The following is a 26,977-nucleotide window of genomic DNA, read 5'->3' on the forward strand; positions in this document are numbered from 1 at the left end:
TCCCCCGGTCTAGCTCTTGTATTTCATTTAATGGTTAATATGAGAAATTTCTAGTAAAGTATGTTAGAGACTAGACCCGCAAAGCTAAGGTGTATTGCGGTACTAGTCCAGGCCTTTAGGTTTTTATTTAATGTTTAATATAGAAACCTCATAGTAAAGTGTGTTTGTTAGTCACTATTAGTAGAAGTCCAGGAAAACAGGACTTATAGGAGTTATAAAAAGCCTAAACAATAACACCGTCCTAGAACAATGATGTCAGTAAAATTGTGAAGAGCTTAGATGTAGAGTAGGTTGCATAGCTACAACAATTAAGCAAGGCTGTTAGTTGTTGGACACAAAGACATCTGACTCTTCGACTACTTAATAATGCGACCAGTGTCGACTCCGACATTAGTGTCATGAACATTTACTACCAACTGCTACGTAATGTTACAACACTTTGTAACATGTGACTACTTTACTGATTTTTAAAAATGATAATTTTTTTTTTTAATCCAAAATCTGCAAGATCGTTATTCAATGCGCATGCGTAAAAAAAAATTAAGGATGACAGACACTGCTGGACCAAGCCTATCCAAAAACAGAAAGTAAACAGTAAATTAAAATATTCAAAGATAAACACTAAAAGACCTTGACCGAGTAACTGTTGGACTAGCCACAGAACCGACTCGCACTTCGTAGAAAATGTTGCGCAAGGTTGGTCCAAACTCTAAATAATTTGCATCCAAATGAGGCGACGAGATATTAGATCTCCTAGAGTCTAAGCGTAAACCACAAATAAAGCATAACCTATAATGCAAACTCAATAGCGCCGAGTGCAAATTAAATATTCCTAACTATTTTTTGAGACTTATTTTACTTGTTTTTGTGCTGATTTCCTGTTTTTTTGAGTATGTACCGGAAATATCCATTTTTGAAGTCACTTGAGTCTGAAAACGAGTTTTTTTTTTTTCAAATCGATCTGCATGTGTGTTTTGTTTTTGAGTGTGTAAGTGTTTTTCTAGGTGTATGTATCCATCATAACACAACAACATCCATCGTAACACCAAAAAAATCCACCATAATACTAAAACCAAAAATCGCCAGAAATTAAAAATTTGATACATCTAACAAAGGTGCCAACAACAGAAGGTAAATGTTTGGTCAAAACTCGATTTGGATTTTATTTAATGGTTAATATGAGAAATTTATAGTAAAATATTTTAGGCGGTTAGACTAGACCCGCAATGCTAAGATGTATTGTTGGTAAGTGGATTCGATTCCCGGGTCTATGTCTTGGATTTTATTTAATGGTTAATATGAGAAATTTATAGTAAAGTATGCTAGGCGGTTATAGGCTAGACCCGCAATGCTAAGGTGTATTGTTGGTTAGTGGATTCGATTACCGGTCTTAGCTCTTGTATTTTATTTAATGGTTAATATGAGAAATTTATAGTAAAGTATGCTAGGCGGTTATAGGCTAGACCCGCAATGCTAAGGTGTATTGTTGGTTAGTGGATTCGATTCCCGGTCTTAGCTCTTGTATTTTATTTAATGGTTAATATGAGAAAATTGATAGTAAAGTATGTCAGGCGGTTATAGGCTAGACCCGCAATGCTAAGATGTATTGTTGGTAAGTGGATTCGATTCCCGGGTCTATGTCTTGGATTTTATTTAATGGTTAATATGAGAAATTTATAGTAAAGTATGCTAGGCGGTTATAGGCTAGACCCGCAATGCTAAGGTGTATTGTTGGTTAGTGGATTCGATTCCCGGTCTTAGCTCTTGTATTTTATTTAATGGTTAATATGAGAAAATTGATAGTAAAGTATGTTTATGTTTGTTAGTCGCCTTCGTCCACGACACCTAATTTGGTAGGTAGTTGCATTTATACTGTATTTAATAAAATAAATTCTAGTTTTTTAAAAAGAAAAGAACTTCGTTTCAATAACCATTTCTGTACATAAAAGTTAAAAATAAAAACTAAAACTCAAAAAAAAAAAGACGAACTTGAACTGGTCAACCTTGACGAAGGTTTTTAGGAGTATCGTAAATGGTCATTCTAAAACAAGTTATTTATTATTTATGTATTTTATTTGTAAATAAGATTTTTTTTTTTTCAAATTGCATTTAAAAATATTTGAATGGAACACACATGGCGTCTTTCTCTTGTCACAGTTGTCGTAATTAAAATGTTTGAAATTAAAAAAAAAAAAAAAAAATAGGGTTTGGCATGGAAGGGATTAGCGGAAGTGGTTAGCGAGTACTGGATTCCAACACGGAGATCACAGGTTCGAACCCTAGCTGCTGGGGGCCATTAGATTTTCTTTAGCATAATCGCAATACTAAGCTCACCCAATCAGAGGAGAAGAGAAAAAAGAAAAATTCCGTATTAAAAAAAGCTATGTTTTTTTTAATTACATTAAACAAAATGACCTTTTCTATTTAACTTCCGCAATGGAAAATTTCATATTCTATTTATGTATTTAAATTATAATGACTACTTTTTTTTTCTCAGAAAAAAATATATAAATACATTCCCGAGATCTTTAGATACACTAGGCAGTGTAATCACTCCTACTTAATGGCTCTAGTCTAAGTCACGCAAAACGTTGGCATAAAATTTTATAACATAAAAACTAGTTCCAGGTTATGAAACTAGTTACCTGGTTATTACTTAGTAAATACAGAATTGTGTAAATGGTCGATGTGTGTTTTTATATATATATTATTACATCTATATATTATACAGGAATTAAAAATATAATGTGAATATGTCACACGACATTTTTCGTGAACTGAATTAACAAATTTTCCCCTCCCCACTTGGAGGGGAAAAGTCTAAATATTTGTTAGCTAAATTATAAGTTCATTATAATGAAAGCGCAGTGTCAGGGAAAATCTTGAAGCAAGCTGGAAAAGTTGTATTCTCGAGTGTGTGGGGGGGGGGGGGGGGGGGGAAAGAAAAATAGAGCTGAATTACTCGCGAAACTGGAACACTGTGGAGATTCCTTTATTGGTCACCCTGTACAGCTTCCGGCGATAGACGGGGCACTAACAAAAGGACAGAAGGTATTGGTAGGTTGAAGGACTATAGTGTGGGAGTGGCTCCTACTGTAAGGCTCTCTTCACATAAAATCAATTTCCATGAAAAGCGTGTCAAACAAAAGCTTTATCCGGGAAGAGAGTAACCGGAAGCTAAAAAAAAAATAAAAGGATCCTTCAAGTGAACATTTACTTCCGATCAAGTGATATTCTTCGAACTCAAAAGTTATAACCAACTATAAACTAATTCTCACAGACACTGGTGGTACCCCTGCATAGGATTCAGATGATACTTTTCATTAAAGGAAGTATAGCCTAGACCCCCCACTACTCTCACAAAACTGCCCTAAAATTGAAATTTTCTCGTTAAAAAAATAAAATAAAGAGAAAAATTTCAAACAAAATGAAGTTATGGATAATATAAGAGAGAGTCATTCAATGAATAAACTGACAAACATATTTATCGAAGGCAATGATTAATGCCAGGGAATTGAAACTTTTAAAGGAGTTGGTTGGCAACATTGTGAAGAGTGTCATAGTCAGCTGTTCGATTAATATTTGCGTAGGCGCAAATGGTCTTAGTTACGATGGCCTGTCCGCTCGAAGAAAGTACTTTTTGAAGTACAGCGTTCTGTAATCCGATTTTTTTGCTTACTTTTGGGAATTGTACAACCCCAAATCATTTATCAGCGCACTATTCCGCGAGCACATCCAAAGTTGACTTCCGTTCATCGGTAAACGCAGCATCTCTGACCGGTTTCCGATTTTCATTCATCCTTCACGTGGCATTTTCCTACCATTTCGGGTATTCGACTACCTAGCGTCTAGATTCTAGATTGTAAGGAGATACTATTTAGAAAAAAAAAAAAAAAAATAGTTTAGTAAGTTAGTAAAATATTTTAAATTTTTACAATGAGGTCAGCGTGTAATTGGGCCATTTTGAAAGTGATTGTATAACTTGGGGGATGTCTTAAAATGGAAACGTTGACATAAAAGAGAATCACCAGCTGGAACTGATCGGCATGCAATCTGGCATGCAATATACACAATGTCTTAGATTACCCGTCTTGCCACTCCAGTTGCTCTAATTAGCAGCTCAGTGCGAGAGTTGTCTTTCTTCTTTATTTGCCCTGTCAGATAACAGACAGGTGTTAGCGATCTAGCATTTCCGGACAAACATCGCATAGAGCTTCACCAATTTCTAAAAAGGGATTAGTAATTTATAGTAATTAGAGCAACTCTCGCTATTCTTTATTTTAATTTTAGATAGAGTATTAGAAATTTGGTTTGGTCCGCAGTCTTTGATTTTATAAATTCTTTAGAAACAAACAGCTGATTCATCTACCCCTATGATGGTACATTAACATGCGTATAACATCAAAGACAGGAGCAACATGCGGTGGCCCTGTTTTTATTAATATAATTTTTATTAATAAAGGTATTAAACAAGTTCATTATATTGTAGTATAACAAGGCGCCACAAGATAGCCGAGCAATTGAGACCTGCAATGCTAATGTGCATTGCGGTACTGTGTTCGATTCCCTATCTAGGCGTTGGAATCTATTTAATGGTTAATATGAGAAAATAGTAAAATATGTTAGGTGGTTATAGGCTAGACCCGCAAAGCTAAGATGTATTGTTGGTTAGTGGATTCGATTACCCCCGTCTAGGTCTTGTATTCTATTTATTAGTTAATATGAGAAATTTATAGTAAAGTATGTTAGGCGGTTATAGGCTAGACCCGCAAAGCTAAGATGTATTGTTGGTTAGTGGATTCGATTCCCCAGGTCTAGGCCTTGTATTTTATTTAATGGTTAATATGAGAAATTTATAGTAAAGTATGTTAGTCTCCTCTGTACACGATACTTAATTTATGGTAGTTGGGCGTATATCCTGCCTGAAAGAATTTTAAGCGATATTTTATGGCGATATTAGATATTGTAAATTGGATGTCTTTATTTTATTTTAACCGTTATATAAATCCAATATAATTGCAAACGTCATTAAAAAGTAAATAAATAACTAAATTTAATCTTTTATACCGACTGTGGTCAATACAAAAACAATTTTTAAGTAGAAATAACAGCCTACCTAAAGATCGGACCATACATCATCTGAAGGTCGCCTTGGTCTTACAACCGTCTCCCGCCTCCCCGCCAAACAAACCAAATCTAGTATTTTTATCTTTTTTTTTTTTTTTTTTTTTTTTTTTTTTTGTTTTTTGGAGGCATAACTTTCAAAATTAATTTATTTGAAGGTTACATTATGTACATTCAATTTTAATAAAAAGACCCTTTGACCATTAAAAATATTCTTATGTGTACAATGAGACCACCATATTTTTACAGTAGTAGATATTTTGGAAAATGAATTTTCCTCTGGAAGGATGTGTGTGTTCAGAGCCTGCGTGTCTCAATAAATGTTTTTAGGGGGAAATGTTTGTGAACACATTTATGGTGTTATTTTATTTACTTATTAACTTGGTGCATATATTTACTCTTTTTTTCTTTTTTTTATATAATTTACAGTTATGTCTAATGATATCATAGTTACAGGAAGGTTATTGTAAAAAAGGTTACTAGTAAATAAATAAATAAAATGAAGTGATACTTCATAACAACAATAGAACATTCCTAGTGTTTAATAAATTGTTATTCTTTCTAGGAGCTTCTTAAAAGCTCACGGTCCAGTGATGGACAGTGTTGTTTGTTACGATAGAACACCCTGTCTGGAAGTCTACAGTGCACTTAATAAAGCTCCGGGCGCCAATAACCTCAGAGGTTGATGCGCCTTAAAACAAAAAAGTAACTATTTCACCAAGACTTCAATATTTCCTTTGTTAGCGATATGATCAAAGAAGGCTACAGAAGAAAATTCCTTGGAACCTTTTGCCCTCTCTCTCCCTTATACCCCCTCTCGTTTTATCGTCTATTGTAGGTTGGAAGTGGATTAGCCCACTTCTTCAGAGTACTTGGCGTCCCTGCGGGTATCCCCAGCCTAACAACATGAACATGAGCAATAAATACTGTTACCACCCCCAATAGCATAGTCATCTGTGTGGCTAAGGAAGTTACTTCTCGGGGGAGGAAAAAAACCAAGGCCTGTGAGCTTTACACAAGAATCGCTCTCCGGAATTAAGAGTCTGATTAAAAGAACGGGTCTGGAGGGTGAGCTTTAGAGTGGTGGGGCAGCCACAATAGATCCAAAGGGGTCGCAGTGGCATAAACCTTGAGGCCACCTTAGTCTAATCTAATCTAATTTAGTCATCTGTGGCTTATTAGCTCGGGGAACCGTTTTATGCAGATTGTGTCAGGATGAGGAGAAAATGGCCTCTCACTAGCGTTGCAATCGAGTGATTGCGCTATGAAAGCTTTTGGCTCTTTAAGACCAAAGGAGATGGTAGCGCAAAAAAGAACTAGTAGAGAAAGTCCTCAACCTCTTTAGTAGAGGAGATTTCATCTTCCAGATCTAAAAAAGAGGGAGGCACAATAAGCTTCTTCTTTTTTATCACCTATTTTTTCAGGCGGGGTTTAACGTCTAACTACCAAATTAGGTGTCGTGGACGGAGGCGACTAGCAAACATACTTTACTGTAAATTTCTCATATTAATCATTAAATAAAATACAAGGCCTAGACACAGGGAATCGAACCCAGTACCACAATACATATTAGCTTTACAGGTCTCGCCTCTAACCGCTCGGCTTCCGTGGCGCTTTAATAAGCCTCTTTTGGACTGCGGTGCCTTGAAGGCATAGGTACCACCCCGATAATCTAATCTAATCTATCGTCTATCATCTTGTGGACTTCCTGATAATCCTCCTAGAAGTCTTCGACGGATGTGGCCGCGCGATCTCTTTTGAAATTTACGTGTTTTTTCTTCAATTTTTATATCTACTCACACCAAATTTTCCTAGTTACGTAATAGTAATATAATGTAATAGTTGTGACGTCACATCTCCCCCTGAACCTCCCTACAGTCCCTTAAAAAGGCTTCAAAACAAACTTAACGACAGCCCTAACACTTTCAAATGAACAGTTGTTTTCGAGACAATTCTTAAATTCTAATAGAACATGTATTTCAAAAGGGAAACTTGATTTCGAAAATGTGGAACTCGGATTGCCTTTCTTCCTCTTTCTAATGCTACGAGAATTAAATATTTAGTATTAGTAGTTAGCTCACCGAGCTTTTATATAGAGTTTCATTAAAGTTTTGTTTATTTGCAACACCAATTACTGGATTAGTTAATGGACTTTTTATAGCTACCCGCATTTCACCCGCATACCATCAAATTCATTATTATCACCCTGAGGCTGCAATATCATCTTCTGGGACCTTGTTTTAGCTTGACGTAATACAGCCTCTCAAAATAATTTTTGTAAAGAAAATTATATTTTACAATAATTTCAAGCAACAAAATTAATGCGTAAAATAACAAAATAAAACAGGAAATTGACAGTTTTTGGTAAGTTTCCCGTTTAAAAAAAAAATCAAAAAAAAATCACAACTTGCTAATTTAATAGTTATGATTAAAATAAAGATGGCGTAAATGTCATTCTTCTTTATCAATCTTTAATCTTTAACGAAATTACCACAAATAATGTTATAAAAATTATGGGGAAATTCCAAAGGTCAGAAATTAGGATGGCGCGCCTTGAATCATTAAAATTCACAAATATTTCTAGGTCATTGTCACATTGGAGGCCAAATTTGATTTTTTTTTGGTAAAGGTGAAAATACCTATTTTAGGGTTCATTTGAATATTTAAAAATCAAAATGATATTCTTGGCATGCGGCAATTACAGAAGAAGGAGGGATCAGCTGTGAAAGGCAATATTAAAAGACGAACTGCCCACTTCCGGCCAGCTTAAACACTATACTGACTTTCACACAACCATACGGACAATGATTTTAAAAGTCAACGTACTAACAGACAAACTACTAACTGCTTAAAGACAGACAACAGAATGATGGCTAATTTGGAATCACCGTAAGTTTTATTGAGCGCTGGATTGCGATAGGATCAGGTGCTTTAATGAATAGGATCTGTTGTGCCTCCCTTCTCATTTAGGGAGAGGGTAACTAGGAGGTTGTGGGAGCAGAAACGATCTCTAGCAGGTGAATCTAACAAATAGCTGAACGAGAACTAGCACAAGGCAGAAATAAACTTAGAAAATTGAAGTATAGAGCAAAACTTTGGCGACACGTGTATGAGCTAATTGAACATGTAATATGTTTCTGATACACGAGCTGTGGCTATTAAATAACGAGACTGATGCTGCTACAGAAGAACTGTGCATGCGCCAAATCCTAACGACCGACAGTAACTGTGCAGCGTAAAGCCTTCTCTTATAGAACTGTGCAGCGTCTCACGTGTTTGTAGAGAAATCTGTCTGACCGGAACCGTCGTTTGTGTACTAGAGGTGTTAGTTTCGTTTTGCCTAAAACATGATACTACACATGTAGTAGAGCAACGAATAGTCGTGAAGTATCACATGAAACTTGTTGAAACCGCTCCTGAAACTTATCTTTTATTAAAAGAAGTTTATGGCGATGAATGTAAATCACGTGCGCAAGTTTTCTGAGTGGTTCAAACGTTTCCAAGATGGCCGAGAAGACGTCAGAAATGATGTCCGCCCGGGTCGCCCTTCCACGTCCAAAAACGGTTGTAAATATCGATTATAATTAATCAACATTACTACCGTGAGGTGCTTGCTCAACTCCGTGAAAAAGTAAGGAGAAAAACGGACCCGATTTGTGGAAGAACAAGTCACGGGGTTCTCCATCAAGACAACGCGCCGGCTCACACTGCATTGTCTGTCTGTCAAGACGTTTCTAGCCAAGTACAACAACCCAGTTTATAAGGCCATCCGCCTTATTCGCCTGACCTGGCCCCATGTGACTTTAGATCTGTTCCCACCAAAGTCAAATCTGCATTAAAAGGAACAAGATTTCAGTCAGTTGAAGCTGTGAAATGAAAAAAAGGCACGCGTCATGCAGGAGCTGACAGAAAAAGACTTCCAGCACTGTTTCGAAAAGATGGTAAATTCGCATGGAGCGTTGTAGAGATAGCGGAGGGGTGTATATTGAAGGTGATAATAACTAAATATGTATAAATTTAAAATAAAATGTTTTATAGCAATAGTCTCGTTATTTAATAGCCACATCTCGTATGTGGTGAGTACATGGTGTGCTGGGTTTACCTTGGGGAAGCTACTCCCCAGGTGACGGCGTGCATCCCCTTGTGGGACTCCACACAGATCTGAAATAGAAAAAAGAAAATCTCATGAGATAAATAATAAATCCATCACCAAGACATTTCTTAAACTAAAAATGTTTAATTGACAATGCAAGAATTGACTGACCAACGCTGCTCTACTTGGACTGGAAGTTCCGAAGAAGGATATTAATGGTGGCCATATTAATCAATAATTATAATTCCATGGACACACAATATATCATGCAAAATAATTTAATCATGCAAAAAGAATAAGATGGAATCATAATTATTAGTAACTATTGGTTACAAAAAAACAAAAAAGTTATTGGAGAGAAGCGAGAACGGTTAGCATGGTTCGGAAGCTGGGCTATTTAATATGGACCACACATTAATTCCCCATCCTACCTGTTTAGCTGTCGGTCGGGATATGGTACCAATCTCTTGCGGTTACATATCCATCGATGTCTTCTTCGCCTGCATCATCCTCGCGCACTGGACACTGGACACAGTTTAAAGATAATGTAGAACGCAACAAAATGACTTTAACGCATTACTTTAAAACGGAATTTGGAATAGCCGAATTACTTGTGTTTTTATACGCACTAGTTAAAGAATAAATCAATTCTTTGTTTAAATAAATAAATTCAAAGGAATGACACTCCCGCCCCAAAAAAAAACACTCCCCGCCAATAAAAACTCCCGCACTTCCTGTAAATATAAAAACAAAACATTAGCAAGTGAGTTCAATAAAAAAAAAAAAGAAGATTTTTAAATCTAACCAATCACCATTCTAGGTTCAAGGAAAATTTGAAGCAACATTATAAAGGAATTGAAATAACTAAACACTCTAGTGACTGTGGATCATTTTTGTTAGTCTAGTGACGCCACAAAATGGCTCGCTAATAGGCGCCAAGGCTAGACCTACCCCAAAATGCATTAAACCATTGTTTGTTTGTTTTTTAAAAGTTTCGTATCACCTTATATCAGCACGGAAATGCAGCTATTTGTTTTATATCGCTTTGAATTAGCGCCCTCTAGGAATATATCAAGTTCTTGAACTACGCCTGGGCAAGCCTTAAGCTCAAAGCCTGAATTCTCCATTTCTGAGAGAGAATAACAGCTCAAAGAAAATAAGCTTTCGAAAGCTGATCCTTTATCGGAGGCTCACAAATAATCACACAGTAATTTGGGAATAAATTTAAAATTGAATTTTTCTGTTGATCAGTTCTTCTTTTCCTTTTTTTTAATTGCATACACCGGAAGTCTGTTTTTTCTGTTTCGAATACGTAGTTTAAGTCGTTTCTACACTAGACTCATAAATTACTACTCTTTTTCGGACTTAAAAAGAACTTAAAACTGCTGTTTCCGGTGTAAATGATCTGCATGACTGCAACACTTCCTTTTTTACAATGGGCAAAGAAAAGTCTGGCCTGAAACACTCTCATGACTTCCTTTTCTGACGTCTGTGGACGACAATACTTATTGTATACCTCAATATTAAATTTTTTTTTTTTTTTTTTTTTTTTTAACGCCTGTACCTAAATTGTAATTTCCACATTATGACTACACCTACAACAAATCATGCTTAGCACCTTATTACCGGGGGGCCTCTGTGCAACCAATAATTAAATTTGAACTTTCTAAGATTTCCCGTTGCTAGAATTATCACCTTAAAATATCTCACATGAAATGTCATCATGGAACCATAAAAGACGAACATGCAATGAAGTAATAGTTCAGGCAATGTAATAGTATTTTTAATCAGATATTCAAAAAAGTAAACAATGTAACCTCAAAATATATAACCTTCCAACTTCTGGATATATACCAGCTGTATGAAACAGTAAATAATAAAATAAGAATTTTAAAAAAGAAATTTTTAATTACAGTGCCTTCATAATACTGTAAGTGTTCGTAGTAATTAAAAATGGCGTATTACTGTGATTACTATTAAACTAGTATCTTAAATGTAAACGTATTTTATTTATTTATTTTGTAATTTACAATCTGTATAAATATATACAATAAGTAAATAGGAGTGAATGAGATGAACTGGTGCGGGAGGAGAGCTGGAGGAGAGAAACTACCCAGCGGTAGCACTCTCTATAGGAGAGAGGAGAATGTGAGGAGGAGAGAGGAGAGATAGGAGAGTAATGACGTTTAGGCTTTCAGCCCACAAGGAAGTCGCGGGGCCGCTGGCGATTCAGTCGGCGAGGAGTATTAGGGATATCAGAGAAGGCGAGAGACAGTACAAGAGGATTAGAGCAAGTCGAGTGAGAAGTATGGTAGTTTTGGTATTTAGCCTTGGCGAGTTGGTCTATGAAGGGAATGTTGAGGTCGTTGAGGAAGAGTGAGGTTAGTCACCATAGAAAGGTGCGTCCAGCTATCTGTCGGCAGTAGTTTTGACTGAAATGTCTCTGTACAGTCCGTATGTTTGGCTGAACCCCAGAGACAGCTCTAGTCCCGTAAGTCTACATAGGTTTGAGGATAGTATTGCTACTGCATATTAAGCGTTTAAGTTCAATGGGCAATTTAGAGCGTCGTCCCAAGTAGTCTGTAAAGCAGTTTCGCACGTTTTGTCATTGCTTGTCTTTTAAGTCTAGTGTGTGGGTTCCACGTGAGTCGCTTGTCTATGTAGAGCCCAAGGTAGCGCACCAGATCTGTACGATAGGAAGAGGATTGCAGTTGAAGAGGACAGGTGGACAGGAGCCCCATGAAATGTAAACGTAAAATTATTTTTAAAATTAAAATTATTATTTTTAATTTTAAAATTATTATGAATATTAAATTCAAATTATTTCCATTGGTATCTCAAGATGTCCTAAAAAAAAATCGTACAGTGAAATTTCGAAAATGAACCGATAAAAAGTTGAGAAGATTACTTTTTGTAAAAATATGATGTAATGTATTTTTACATACCAAATAAATGTAATAACTCAAAATAATCGTTGTAAAAAAAAAAAGTACGAGTATTTAATCACGCGATCTTGTGGACTTTCTCTTTCTAGACGCGATCGTGTTCAAATTTCCTATGTAAAGTTCAAACCGGAAATCATACGTTTTGAAATCGTTTGAGTTCAAAAAAGTGTTGTTTTTTTTTTTGGCCAATTTGTGAAAGTTCAAATTTGATATTTACTTTAGGCCAGTTAAGCTTACGAAAAAATTGGCCAAGTTTCGGAAGTGCCATTTTCTAGATTAGATGTTTCCGGTTTTTTTTTTCTTGTACTTTTCTCGAGAAATGGCTTTCTTATCTTTTTCTTTCTTTAAAATTTGCGTACTAAATTGACGTATTTTTTTTTTTTTTTTTGAACCGTTTTGATATATTTTCCGTGGGAAATTATTACGTGAGCACTTTTCCTGTATGAGATGGAAGCAAGACGCCCAATAAATTGTATGAGATAATTTTTTGTTTTAAATTAGATGTGTTTTACAATTTGGAGATTTTAAAGTATATTATATAAGTCAGAAGTTCAGAAAAGTAGGAAACAGGAAATTACCCTCCAGTGGTGACACTCCAAGCAACTGAACTATTTAGTCTACTCACTTCACTGGAGAGGAGATTATACGAGGCCACTGTGTTTTCTAAGACGTCTTATTTGGGTTGTCCAGGAAGAGTTCTAGAAAAAAAAAGATTTTGGAGGCTAGAGGATTTGCCGTGTGATTGCAGGTTGAAGTGGAGGAGTTTCCTGTATCGTGTTTTTAGCGACTTGTGTGGTAAAAGGTATGTTAAGATCTGTTTGTATAGTCAGGCTGAGAGCGAACCACGCTATGTGCGGATCGTATCTTCACAGGATCAACAAAAGGTCCTCTCCTCAATGAGGAGGAGGATTTCAAACATATAATAATGATATGTATATAATGAACGTTATGTAGTAGAAAGGAAACGAATGTTTGAAGACATATACAGGTATTTAGATGCACCATTTCGCTATAATATTCTCCACCAACATATATGTGCTTAAATCTATAGCAGAGCTAGCAATGAAATATGAATGTAATTAAAAGTTATAGAATGAATGCAAGAAAATGATTAGAGAAGGATTACGTGATTTTAATTTCGGTTAAGCTGTAAGGATGGCAGGAGCCCAGAGTACTGATCCATCCATTAGCTGTAGTTTATGTAAATAATTGTATATAGTAGAGGGATGAATGTGCGAAGCGAACGTATTTATAAGTAAGAATGGAGTGTGAGTGATATTCTAGTGATAAGCACCTAGACGATGATGCTGGCTGTATGGCGAAAGCCAATGCCAAAAAAAAAGGCAAAAAATGTAGTCCGGTTACTATGGATCTAAGTATTATTAGATTGTAGCGATTGAATTCTTTGGAGATTGGTTGCATTCGGTTGAACCCTACGGCTCTATTACATACGCTTAGATGGGTTTTAAAATAGAAGAATAAATTTGTCTTTTGTTGTCGTAGAGTGAGTTTAGGTCTATTGTCTTAAGGGTCTTTTTTGTAGAAAAAATTGTTCAAATTATAGTTAATGACCTGCATTTGTTCAATAAGCTCAGAAATCAATTTAAAGAAAAATTGACCAATTATTTGAGAAAATCCCCCCCCCCCAAATAGTTAACAAAATATTTGATTCTGTAAAAACTGGGCACATCCGGATGACCTGATTCCGTCAAAAGGTTCATTAAAAGATCCCAAATATAGCACCAATTAAAAGTAATCCAAATTTGAACTTTATTTTTCTACTTTCCGTGTTTTAAATATTTCCGCTCACATACATGCAAACCTTTTTCCTTTTTTTTGTCTCAGGGAAATTCAAAACGGATATTTCAGGGGGAAAACTCAAATTACGGAAATGCGTCATTTTACGCGAGATTTTCTTTACGTAATAAGCGAGGAAGTCAAAAATAAAGACAATTATAACAACAACAACAAAAAATGTGTGTATATAAGTTTATTTATTTATTTATTTTAATTGTTTCAAAAAAATACTATGACGTCATTTGCTCATTTATTTTATTTGTCCCAATTTAAAATCGTTTTCCATAATGGTTATAATTATACAGTAACCACTGGATACATAAAAGAAAAGACACCAATTTACACGAGTAAATAATTCTAAAAATTCACTAGTTATTAAAAATAAATAAATATATAATTGCCCCTTATCTATTTTTAACTAGAGCTCTCTAAAACTTAATGATTTAGTTTTTTACGACTTAATATGTCTCAGCAACCAATAAGATCAATCTCAAGGTTTTTTTTTTCAAATGCATCAATCATAGAATGATTTCTGATTGGCAAGTAATGAAATGCCCAGCGATTGGCAATTTGTTGCACCAAATTAAAAAAATAAAAGTCGTTAGAGTCGTTTTAAAAAAATAAAAAATAAATAAAAGTAACAAATCAAATCGGTAATCTTTTATTTCCGGTTGAGAATATATTATCGTAAAATTACGTCAGAGGTGCCTTAAACAAAAAACATTTTGTACAATTTCATAGCTGGACTGTTTCACAAATATAAAAGTAAAAAAAGTAAAGTAATGCCTATTTTTTCAGGCGGGGCTTGACGTCTAACTACCAATTAGGTGTCGTGGACGGGGGTGACTAGCAAACACTTCACTGTAAACTTTTTATCCACTAACCAACAATACATCGCAGCATTGCGGGTCTAGCCTATAACCGTGTAACATACTTTACTATAAATTTCTCTTATTAGCCATTAAATAGAATACAAGACCTAGGCCAGTGGTTCCCAAACTTTTTTGACCCATGGACCCCTTTTTATAGTCAAAACTTGCCCATGGACCCCCAAGTGAAAAAGCTACATAAATGCATTGTATAAAAATAACAAAAAATTTAAAAAAAATCCAACATTTTGTTGAAGAAGTATTTATTGAAATTATAACTTTTGTTTAAAATAAAATTTAAAAAATTAATAATTTGGATGAACGTGATGAGATGTTATGAGTGTATTTATATCCGGCTCAATGTTTGTGAGTAGCAACCGCAAATCCCCACGAGTAATCTTTGGTTCAGGTCTGCATGAAGAGCCGTTAAGTGTTCGACAGTGAGCTACTTAAATCATCTCAATTTTGCAATTTCGAAAGATTTGGAAACTGAGAACGTTCTCCTCTTCCCAAGTTTTGTTTTTACAGAAAACGTTTTGCAACAAACGCAGATATTGCGCTTTTAGTTTTGATTAAATTGAATTGGTCACCTTGTTAGTTTCTAATTTCCATAATAATAAATATGGATCAGTTTTATTATTTTATATTGAACCTTGCGAGGACCCCCTGACGATGTTCAGGGACCCCAAATCAATTTTAATTGTCCACGGACCCCCTGAATGATACCGGGGACCCCTGGGGGTCCGTAGGGACCACTTTGGGAACCACTGACCTAGGCTGAGGAATCGAATCCACTAACCAACAATACACCTTAGTTGTGCGGGTCTAGCCTATCATAATTTACAATAAAATTCTCATCTAAACCATTAAATAAAATCCAAGACTTAGTCTAGTACCGCAATACACCTTAGCTTTGCAGGTCTAGCCTCTAACCGCTCGACTACAGTGGCGCCTCGGAAGTGTACTACTGAACATAGATCGCTAGTCTAATTTGTTTCACAAGAACACCCGTCTGTTTCATTCCCTCTCTCATCCCCCCTCACTCCCTCTCTCTCACTCTCGAAAACTTCGAGTGCCCTTAAACTATGTATTTTCGGTAAAAACAAAAAAGTCAAAAATGAAAATTTCTCACGAGCAAAATGAAGTAAAAGAGGAAGTAGTATTTGGCTTCTTCAAAAAAAATAAAATAAAATAACCTGGCCCCTTAAATAGAACATAGCGATAGACCAACAAAACTGTGATGTATTGCGGTACTGGGTACATTACGCCTTGTGTTTTATTGTTGTGGCAAAAAAAGATGCCACAGCCTAGCTTAGACATTTTCTGCTCTTTTTTACTTCCACTACGATATTCGCGATTGTTTCCAATTTTCTATATCGAGTTTTCCCCAGGGAACATCCTCTGAGTTACTACAATTTGTGCACGCGTGTGGATTATTATCAGATTTATTTATTTCTTAATTTACTAAGATAATTTTTTACATGTATGGTGTTAAATAGAGCAATTTAGATTATGCAAAAAAGGTGTTAACAATCTAAACAGAAGTTTTACTGTTTAATTAACCGTTTGTATACAAACAGGAATTTTCATGCAGGACGAACACATTTAAAACGAGCGTTGAAGCGTGCCATTTTTTTTTTTTTTTTTTTTTGCTACATTATAGGAAAATAAAGAAGATTACAACCTTTCTATCATGTACATATACAGTTTATAATTTTTTATTTTTTTTTTTGTACATCGATAGATAGCCGGAAGGCCTAAATTGCAAGGACTAATGTTTGCAACATGTGCATAATACTTTGAATATATGTACATCCTTCCTCATAACTTACTGCACATGTTTGATGCCACACGTTCGAGACCTTTCCCTTTCCGGTCAAATTTTAAAAAAAACAACCGGAAATAATTTTTAGATAACTTCATAACTTGCTTGCCAATTGTAATCCTGCTATTTTTATTTTTTTTAAATATATATAATCTACTACTAAAATAAGCTCGATATGGCCATCAAATAGCATGTAGAAAATTTTTGTTTATGGGGAAACATATTTGTTTATTAAAAATTCATATTTTTTTAATTAAATACCAACGGAGGAAAAAATAGTCAAAAAAATTCGAAATTCTAATCTAATAATTTATTGCAAGGCGCCTCGGTAGCCGGGCGGTTAGAGGCGAGACCTGCAAAGCTAATATGCATTGTGGTACTGGGTTCGATTCCCAGTCTCTAGGCCTTGGATTTTATTAAATGGTTAATAAAAGAAATTTACAGTAAAGTATGTTAGGCAGTTATAGACTAGACCCGCAAAGCTAAGATGTATTGTTGGTTAGTGGATTCGATTCTTCAGTTTAGGTCTTGTAATATTTTATTTAATGGCTAATATGAGAAATTTACAGTAAAGTATGTTAGGCAGTTATAGACTAGACCCGCGTAGCTAAGATGTATTGTTGGTTAGTGGATTCGATTCTTCAGTTTAGGTCTTGTAATATTTTATTTAATGGCTAATATGAGAAATTTACAGTAAAGTATGTTAGGCAGTTATAGACTAGACCCGCGTAGCTAAGATGTATTGTTGGTTAGTGGATTCGATTCTTCAGTTTAGGTCTTGTAATATTTTATTTAATGGCTAATATGAGAAATTTATAGTAAAGTATGTTAGGCGGTTATAGGCTAGATCCGCAAAGCTAAGGTGTATTGCTGGTTAGTGGATTCGATTCCCAGTCTAGGCCTTGGATTTTATTTATTGGTTAATATGAGAAATGTATAGTAAAGTAAGTTAGGCAGTTATAGACTAGACCCGCAAAGCTAAGATGTATTGTTGGTTAGTGGATTCGATTCTTCAGTTTAGGTCTTGTAATATTTTATTAAATGGTTAATATGAGGAATGTATAGTAAAGTATGTTAGGCGGTTATAGGCTAGATCCGCAAAGCTAAGATGTATTGTTGGTTAGTGGATTCGATTCCCGGGGTCTAAGCTTCAATTTAAATTAAAATAGGCGATTACTTTACTTTTACTATACTAATTTATTGCAGTTTTACGAATTATTTTTTATAAATTATTCATTAAAAAATATTTATAATTTTATCTATGTATTTTGCTTAATAAAGATCAGCAAGTCTGAATAGAAAATTATGAAAGAAATAGTATTTCATTCATCGTTAGAACTATCGCAAATTATTAACCAATAAAAATTATAGAATTACTTATTTAAAGAAAATAATGGAGCTTTTATTTCAAATGCTAGTAATAAAGTAGTAAGCGACATGTGTTATGCTAATAAAATAAATAAATAATTTATTAGGAGACAAAGAAAGCCATGCACTCTTTTGGATTTGAGTGGTACTATTAAGCGTAGAAAGATTTTGTTCACAGCCTACCCCATGTTAATAATGTTTTTTTAAAATATAAAATTCTTGTCAAATATGTTTTTCTTTTTTCTATTTTTCTATTGTAAATAAATCATATCGAAACAATGATGATACCTGCTTATTTTGTACGTAATAAGAGATACTATTGTGCTTGCACTATGGCAATAATTAATGAGTTATACAAGGTTAAAGTTTGGAGGTTTCCTAAAAACTTTAAACCTCTATATCTCTCTTCCTGTTGTTCCGATTTTAATGAATCCTTTACCAAATTGTAGAGAAATATTAGCTCTATAACTGATATAAATAGGAATGTTTTAGTGATAATAGTTATGGAGATATTGAAGGTTAAAGTTTGGAGGTTTCCTAAAAACTTTAAACCTCTATATCTCTCTTCCTGTTGTTCCGATTTTAATGAATCCTTTACCAAATTGTAGAGAAATACTAGCTCTATAACTGATATAAATAGGAATGTTTTAGTGATAATAGTTATGGAGATATTGAAGGTTAAAGTTTGGTTATGAATGCTGATTTATGCACATTTTAACGTTTAATGTTCCCTTGTACTTGACTTTTTAAACTGTAAGTTTTGTTTAAAGTGTATTTACATTGTATGCACACGTTAGTTAGGGCATTAGATGAAGATGCTTACAGGAAAGAAATGAGATTTATTACATCTATAAGAGAAAGGGCTGTTTAACTGTATGAGAAAAAAAGAAGGAGATATCTTTGCATGTTTACAAAAATTCATAGGTTTCACTCTTATTCCGTGATTAGATTTCTGGGCAACCGTCATCCTCAGCCTTCTAGGTGGGATTTCTAGGAGATAAGAGTGGCTAGAAAGTTCTTGAATTAGAGGGGTAATAAGGATTCAGCGAAGGATTTCTGATTGAAGTATTTCGTAAGTCAGTGATAGGAAAGAAGTGTTTGGTCCGAGATCGCTTGGGAGTATCATATCCACTGTGTAACATCTTTCCTCCAGACAATTTCGGGCACATTAAATACTTATTAATACTTGTCCAAATTGTTGTGGACGAAAAAAAAAATGGCCGACAATCGGTTTCCAGAGAATCCCTCCCTAAGTAATTTTATTTATCCAGAAGAACTACGAGATCTACTTTATTGAACCACAGTTCCCATGAAGGGTAAATTAGACTAAAGATTACCAGTTTTATGATAAATAAGTAAAGTAAATGATCCTACTTCAACTAAATTATTACTGACTAATAACTTGACAAACTTACTTGAGATTACTTCCCGGATCTCCTGTAAAAACTCCTCACAGTATCCTGTTCTGTGCTAAGCAGTAACTAAACTCCTTCCAACACTCTCCTGTAAACCAATCAATTTTTGATCAGTACAAAGAAGATTGAATCACCATTTAAGCAGGTTTATCTAACACTAGAGCACTAAAGAAAAGATTTAAATTTTATGATCACGTTTACATTATGAGATGTTTTTCAGTCAGCTGAGAATTAGTTGGTTCACAAAAAAAATTGTTCGCATATATCTTCTTTTTTTTTAACAACATCTGAGGGAGCGTTGGCACCCCGCCTGAAGCTAGTGCACTCTCCGGACAGTGTTCTCTCGTCGCAGACAACACTTCCCACCACCGGTTGGTTTCAAAACTGGGATCTCCTAGGCAGAATCCCTGGTCTTAGCTAAAACTATTGACCTCAATCCTTTTCCCTCCAATTTATTCTTTTACTTCCGTGTTCACAGGTGTCTGTCTGACCACAGACGTGGACTATCTTCTAACCCATATGAACAATGCTAGATACCTAAGAGAACTGGATTTCGCCAGGGCGGATTTCTACCAAAGAACTGGATTGTATAGTACCATCCAAGCCAAGGGAGGAGCTGTACTTCAAGGTTCCTCGACAATAAGATATAGGAAATTCATCCGACTGTTCTCAGTTTATCAGATAACCTCAAAGGTGGGTATTTTTTTTTGTAAGTAATTCACAGATAGTTGCCTTTAAAGAAAGGCTTTGCCAAGAAAGTGGCGAAGGAGGTTTTGTAAGGAGGCTATAAATTTAGCCTAAATATGAAGAAATTAATTAGATTTTTTTTTTCTCTTTTACAGATAATTTATTGGGACGGAAGTAGTATTTATATGGAGCACAGGTTTATCTCACCTGACGATAAATTCGTACACGCGATAGCCATATGTAAACAGAGACTTTTAAACGTTGACGTTGAAGAGATCATGCGGGATCTTTTATCTGGTGAGAAATGTCCTGGCGGGCCAGAAGCGGCCGGCTACACAAAACCGGATATACCATTAGAATTGTTACGCTGGATGGAATCCAATGAGATCTCTAGTGCTAATCTTAGAAACGGATGCTGACCGTTTGAAATTTTATAAGAAAATTGGTATAAAATTATTTTCTTTTTAATTATTATTTAAGACAAAAAAAAGAAGAGGAAAACTCGTGATTAATGTTTTCACGGAAATTGATCGCGGAAGGAAGTTAACTTCAAAATAGAGTACGTATAGTGTAAACCAAATAATTGTATATTTTGTTTTCAAATTAAGTGGACTCTTTATGACTGTTTTTTTTTAAATTATTCTATGGTGCGTTTAATTGTTACTTAATTAAAAAATTTTAAATTTAATATTGATTTTTTATATTATTATTTAAATAATCAACATAATTGAAGAGTGGAAAATCAGTGATGCTGGATACTATACAGCTATTTCATCCGTCATTTGCTCATCCAAAGATCAATCAAGTAATGTGACTGCAAGCACGGCACCAAATACTATTCATGTCTCTCTGTAGTTATGTTAAATACTTCCGTTTTTCATCCCCACCATAAGCATGAAGTTACACATTCAATAACATCTTTCCCTGACCCTCTCCCCCCCCCCCCAAAAAAAATCTGGAACCACATGACTTCCTGTTATTGTAGGTTTACGTAATTAAATTATCTCAAAACTTGACATTTTTATTTAAAAAAAAAAGAAAAAGTAGTTCAATTTTAAGTTATATAGGTAAAAAGGCCCTTGAACCAACTGGCTTGGCACAATAAAGTTCGGCTTTGGAACGGGTGCCGGGGTCATGTGGGGATTAAGGGGAATGGGACTGCTGATCAACTGGGCAGGAAACCTCTGTCCTGGCGGATCACCAAGGGTGTAGTTCGTGCGGCTCTCAAGAGATTGGATCTGGAGAGAGAGAGAGAGAGCATGAAATGAACTTGGGTGATGTGTCCCTGGGGTCAAACACAGGTAAGTGTGTGATGCCTTGGCTGTGTAAACAAAGTGCCAAAGAGATTCTGAGGCTTGGGCTCATCAGATCGGAACTGTGGTGCAGATTGTTGATCAGGAAGAGGAGGAAACGGCCTCCCCTCACCTGTTGAGTGGTAACGTTATGAAACCTTTGGGATCTTTGGAAACCAAAGGAGATAGTAGCGCAAAAAGAACTAGTAGTGAAAGTCCTCAACCTTCTTAGAAGGGTAGATTTTGTCTACTAGATGCAAAGGGGAATGGCACAATAAGCCTCTTTTGGCTGCGGTGCTGTGGGGCACGGGTCCCGTCCTGCTTTCTAATCTTAATCTTATATACCATATTTAAATCCAACGTTCACTACTATAAGACGAGAAAAAAGCCATAATAATCAATTCAGCGAAATCCGATCATCCAATTTTGGAATTTGGGTTACATATTTAATCCTTTCTGAAATTAAATACTTGATAATTTCCATGCAATTCCCTGAAACTGCTATTTAGAGTGTAAACCAAAAACTAACCATGAGCAGAAGTGCCCTTAATTGATTTTTTTTTAATTTAAGGGGGAAAAAAATTCCCTCTAATCCAAAAATATAACTATATATAGTGAGAAAAATTTGGGGTGATTTCCTCCTGAAACTTGTTGATGTTGGTCCCTTAAAATAGATATCTAATTTTTAATTCCTGTAATTATCCGTATTTTTGGGAGGGTTATGTTTACCATAGACTGACAGGGAAAAACACACAAAAAAATAGTAAAAACTACTTTTTGGGATAATTTCGTTTTATCTAAAAATGTTCCTGGCCTATCAAAAGCGAGAGAGATATATAGTAAGAAAATAAAGCTTTGACGGATGAAATCCTGTTAATAAATAATAAAGTATCATTTATGCCATAATAACTTTATTCTTTATAGTTCTTTATTTTTTATTTTTTTTCCTCACAACTATAAAATAGAAACTTTAATCAAAACAACAACAAAAAAAGTGAGATAGCACCTAAATTAGTAAATAGTTTGTAAAAAATTAAATAGTTTATAGTTGCAAATATTATTGATTGATAATTGGTGAAACAATCAAGGCAATTCTTCTATTTTTCCTGTAGAGAAAATGCCTCAAGTACTTATGAGACTAAATTGTAGAAAAGCCTTTAATGAATACTTTCACTTGGACTTGAAATAAAAAGTCAGGACTTGATAGAAATTTTGTGATTACTTTCTTTTTTCTTTTTGTTTAAAAAACTTTTTCATTTCCCTCCGCCCTCACCCACAAGGGAAAGTAAAAAATCAAAATGTCTAAAAAGCCAAAAGAAAACCAATACCGCACGCCCCCCGAAGAAATATAATTAAGAAAAAATTGCTTGCAGATTAGTCTTGAACCAAACATGAGCAAGAGGAATATATTATATTTGGTAATTGCCTTAATTTTTAAGACAGGTTTAGATTTAGATTTTGGAAAAAGGAGTTGATCTTATTAAGCTACTCCTTAAAATGTCAAGGGTGTTCCTTGTGGTTTACCCTAAAAAACCCAAATTCAGTTACTACAGACTGGGGTTCTGGAATAACCGCAGAGACACTTAGATTAGCCTCCATCCAAGCTTAAAGGATGCTGGCCAAGATTATACTATAATTAAAAGTGGAATAAGAATTATAAAGTGAAATGATTGGTTCATGAATAATCCTTCCAGTTTTATCTTCTATTGTAAATCCGTAAGAGAGGTGGTGAGAGTGATTAATAAAATTGTTAATGTACTTAATAAAACAATCTCTGTGATATAGTCTGCTGAAGATTATCAATTTATTGTAAATACAAATAATCTTTTAAAAAAATAAAAACTCAGGTTTACCATAAATTTAAAAAAACTAATAAAACAGTCATGTTTTAAACCAAATATTAATTTTTCACTCAAACTCGAATATTTACAAGAATGTTTTAAAAAAAAACCTCTGCTAAATTAGCTTCCAACTCAGATTTAAACAGTCTAATTTTGTAATGAAAATATTATTTTGAGAATTAGATTTTATTTTAGGAACTATTCTTTCTCCATTCAGCCATGCTGACGCTGGAGTTCCGGCAAGGCAGCATACTAGGGCCCCATTCTGTACACAATCTACTCCTCAGACATACCTACTCATCCTCAAACTACTCTTCTCACCTATGCTAACGATACTGCCATCTTATCTACTAACAAAGACCCAATAATAGCTCATAGAAACCTTCAGTCTCAACTCACCTCCTTAGAAAGATGGTTCAAAAAAATGGGGCTATCAAACTGAACGAAACTAAATCTCGAAAATATTACCTTCACTCTTCGACGCATCACTCTTCCCTCCTGTCTTTCACAATCTTATTCCTTTACCAGTAGTCAACCAGTAGTCCGCTACCTTGGGCTTTACCTTGACAGAAGACTTACATGGAATCCGTCATACACAGACTTAAGGAGAACAGAACTCAACAGACGCTTCCGGACAACTGAATAGACTACTCGACAACAGATCAAAACTTACTCTGGACAACAAAAGACTCATATATAAAAGTATATATTAAAGCCAGTCTGGGCTTATGGCATCGCACTGTGGTAGGTTCAACCAAATGCTCAAATCTGCAAAGGGAACCCAGGTGCTTGCAATCTAAAATTCTTCGCTCTATAGTTGAACGCTCCTTACTTACGTCACCAATCAAACCATTCACACAGATTTGAACATTCCTTTCGTGCAACACAAGGTGGCTGAAACCTGTTTACAAGAAAATTCCATCTTAACATTCAATCGCATCACACTCTACTTGTACAACACCTATTTTCCAGAATATTTCCAGACAACACTTCTAGACAGTCCTAAAAGACAGTGTGGGCCTCGACGATCTCCTCTCTGATGAAGAGAGTCAATAGAATTTAGAATGTTTTTTGGAGTGTTACCGCTGGGTAACTTCTCCACTCTGATATGTGTGAATGTTATTTATTGTTATCATTCTCCACTCTGATATGTGTGAATGTTATTTATTGTTATCATTGTTGCTTATAACGCAAAATGCGTTGATTGTAACTAAATAAATGATTAAAAAAAAAAGAAGATTTTATTTTAATTAATAGCAAAATTCAACAATAGATTGCGACACTGTTTGCCAGTTCTTCATATAAATAGCAATTTTAATATTAAATATACTTAGGTATATATTGTATTTATATATAGAAATTAATAATGAAATAATTGGTTATGAAAAATGTTAAAACAATAGAAACATTGTTGTTAGGTTAAAACAAATCAAAAATAAAGTTTGTAGACTAGTTTAAAATTGAATGTACACTGAATTGCTTTCAATTTAAAAGTATCAACTTCTTAAGAGCTTTTTTAAAACCAAAAAATATACACAGGGAAGTACTTTACTTAAAATATAAATAAATAATTAACATTAAACCCAAAAAAATACGTAGAAACTGTAAAATCAAAATGTATGAACCAAAATGTATTAATGTAATCAAGTAAATTCATTTAGATCAAACTTACATAATTTAAAAGAAACCCACAGACAATAACTAACTATTTTTATGGATAATAAAAGAGATTTTTTTTAAAAATGGAAATAATAATAATAAAAAGTAATTGTTATTATTTTCATAAAACCAAAAATTATTTAATTATTAGTAACACAAAAAATGGAAAATGGCATGCGGTTAGTGGGATCTGTAAATTGGTTGTAAAATTCAAAAAAAATTTACATAGAATGTATTTTATGAATGCAAAATTTAATGAATCTATAAAACTATGAATTAAAAGTCCTTAAAAATATTATTATATCCGAATACTGTGAATGGATTCTTTGGTTTTTTAGTGCTAAATATTGTAGATAGACATTTTTTATTTTCTACTGTAATTGACAACAAAAATTCTTTGAAAGTTATTGTACTTACTGTTACTGGTTTATAACAGCTTCAAAAATCTTTCGTTTAGGTTAAATAACAAAACTTTGTACAAACAATAATTAAATTCTGTTTAAATATAGAGAACAATGAAAAAAATAAAATAGACTTCTGTTTTAAATTGATATAGCACCGCCATTATACATACGTAAGGGAACATAAAAACCAACTGCACACTAGTGCTCGAGGCGGCAGAATTATGAAGTATGTATCGTATAACCTGTATTCAATGTGTATGAACCTATTGAATTGGTTAATACGCATTTAATGTATTTATTTTTATTTAACTATAAACAATAGTAATGAAATGTTTTCAAACAATAAATTTACTTACATTTGATTTTCAATTGTGTGGAAAATTGTGACCACTCACACGAGTTTCCTTCTCTTCATTCCTGGGTGGGCCCTAAAAGCAAAATTTTGCCTATAATATTACAAGTCCCAGTATATTTAGTATTTAGAAATTTATATGATTATGTACTTTTATTTAAATTTGCTGAGTTTTAGCAATATATACTATCAAATTTTATAATTAATAAAACTGTCCGTTCAGGGCCGTCGACAAGATTTAGGAGCCCGGGAATATACTACAGGGTGTTCAGCTTTAAGGCTACCGTTACTTCGGGAGACGATTCTGGGCATCGTTTGCAACAAAAAAAATTCTGTATAAACTGTGGCTCGATTCGGCTCCGTTTTATAGATATTTTTAATTTTATGTTTTTTTTTCAAGGTGTTACCACTTTTTAGGCAAACGATTGCCTATATTTCTCAAATTATTATAGCTACAGCAATTTCAATTAGCTCATTAGAAAGAAGGTTAAATTTCCTTTTAAATAAGCTAGTTTATATTTCAAAATAATAATATCAAGTATTTCACATTGAGGCCCAAACATACGAGGGTCGTTTGAAAAGTCCGAGCAGTCAGAGAGATAGCACCACTGGCGCGTATCGAGGTTATGTTTAGTTAGTAGCATCTCTTGGAAGAACACACACCAAGTTTCAGCCACTTCGGACTATTTCTTTGTGTTTGGCATTCGTTTGAATCGAGGAAGTCGAGTGATTTTCAAAAAAAATGGACGAAAAAGAATTTCGTGTGTTGATTAAACACTACTTTATGAAAGGCAAAACGCCTCAGGAGCCTAAAAAGAGAAGCTTCATAAACATTATGGTGACTCTGCACCTTCGATTAGAACAGTTTATAAGTGGTTTCAAAATTTTCGGAGTGGCCATACGGGCACAAGTGACGCTGAACGTTCTGGACGCCCTGTTGAGGTTACTACTCCAGAAATCATTGATAAAATCCATGATATGGAGATGGATGACAGTAGAGTGAAGGTGCGTGACATTGCTAGTGCTGTGGGCATCTCGAATGAACGGGTACATAATATTTTGCATCAACATTTGGACATGACAAAGCTATCCGCAAGATGGGTGCCGCGATTGCTCACGCTTGACCAAAAACGAAATCGTGTGAAGTGTTGCAAGGACGGTTTGCAGCTGTTCCAGAAGAATCCGCAGGACTTTAAGCGTCGTTTCGTCACTGTGGATGAAACATGGATACATAACTACACTCCTGAGACCAAAGAACAATCTAAACAATGGGTTACCAAGGGGGAATCTGCGCCAAAAAAAGGCG

The 26,977-nt window shown here is 34.6% G+C and overlaps 1 protein-coding gene and 1 long non-coding RNA gene across 2 annotated transcripts in view; one reads left to right on the forward strand and one right to left on the reverse strand.

The window, feature by feature from the left end:
• LOC141460945 (protein THEM6) overlaps window positions 1-25,688 on the forward strand; it is a 42,796-nt gene extending 17,108 nt beyond the window's left edge. Inside the window, exons 2-3 of the mRNA XM_074141469.1 lie at window positions 19,915-20,129; window positions 20,279-25,688. Coding sequence (XP_073997570.1) covers window positions 19,915-20,129; window positions 20,279-20,542 — 479 coding nt within the window. The 3' untranslated portion in view covers window positions 20,543-25,688. The remainder of the gene's footprint in view (window positions 1-19,914; window positions 20,130-20,278) is intronic.
• Window positions 19,184-26,977, reverse strand: part of LOC141460956 (uncharacterized) — a 48,977-nt gene continuing 41,183 nt past the window's right edge. Inside the window, exons 4-5 of the long non-coding RNA XR_012462443.1 lie at window positions 25,676-25,747; window positions 19,184-19,524 (exon numbers count right to left, since the gene is read on the reverse strand). This is a non-coding gene — a long non-coding RNA (uncharacterized lncRNA). The remainder of the gene's footprint in view (window positions 19,525-25,675; window positions 25,748-26,977) is intronic.

Source organism: Rhodnius prolixus, unplaced genomic scaffold, assembly GCF_049639745.1.
Source record: "Rhodnius prolixus isolate KJV_2025 unplaced genomic scaffold, Rpr scaffold_6, whole genome shotgun sequence".
In the NCBI taxonomy this organism is placed as follows: domain Eukaryota; kingdom Metazoa; phylum Arthropoda; class Insecta; order Hemiptera; family Reduviidae; genus Rhodnius; species Rhodnius prolixus.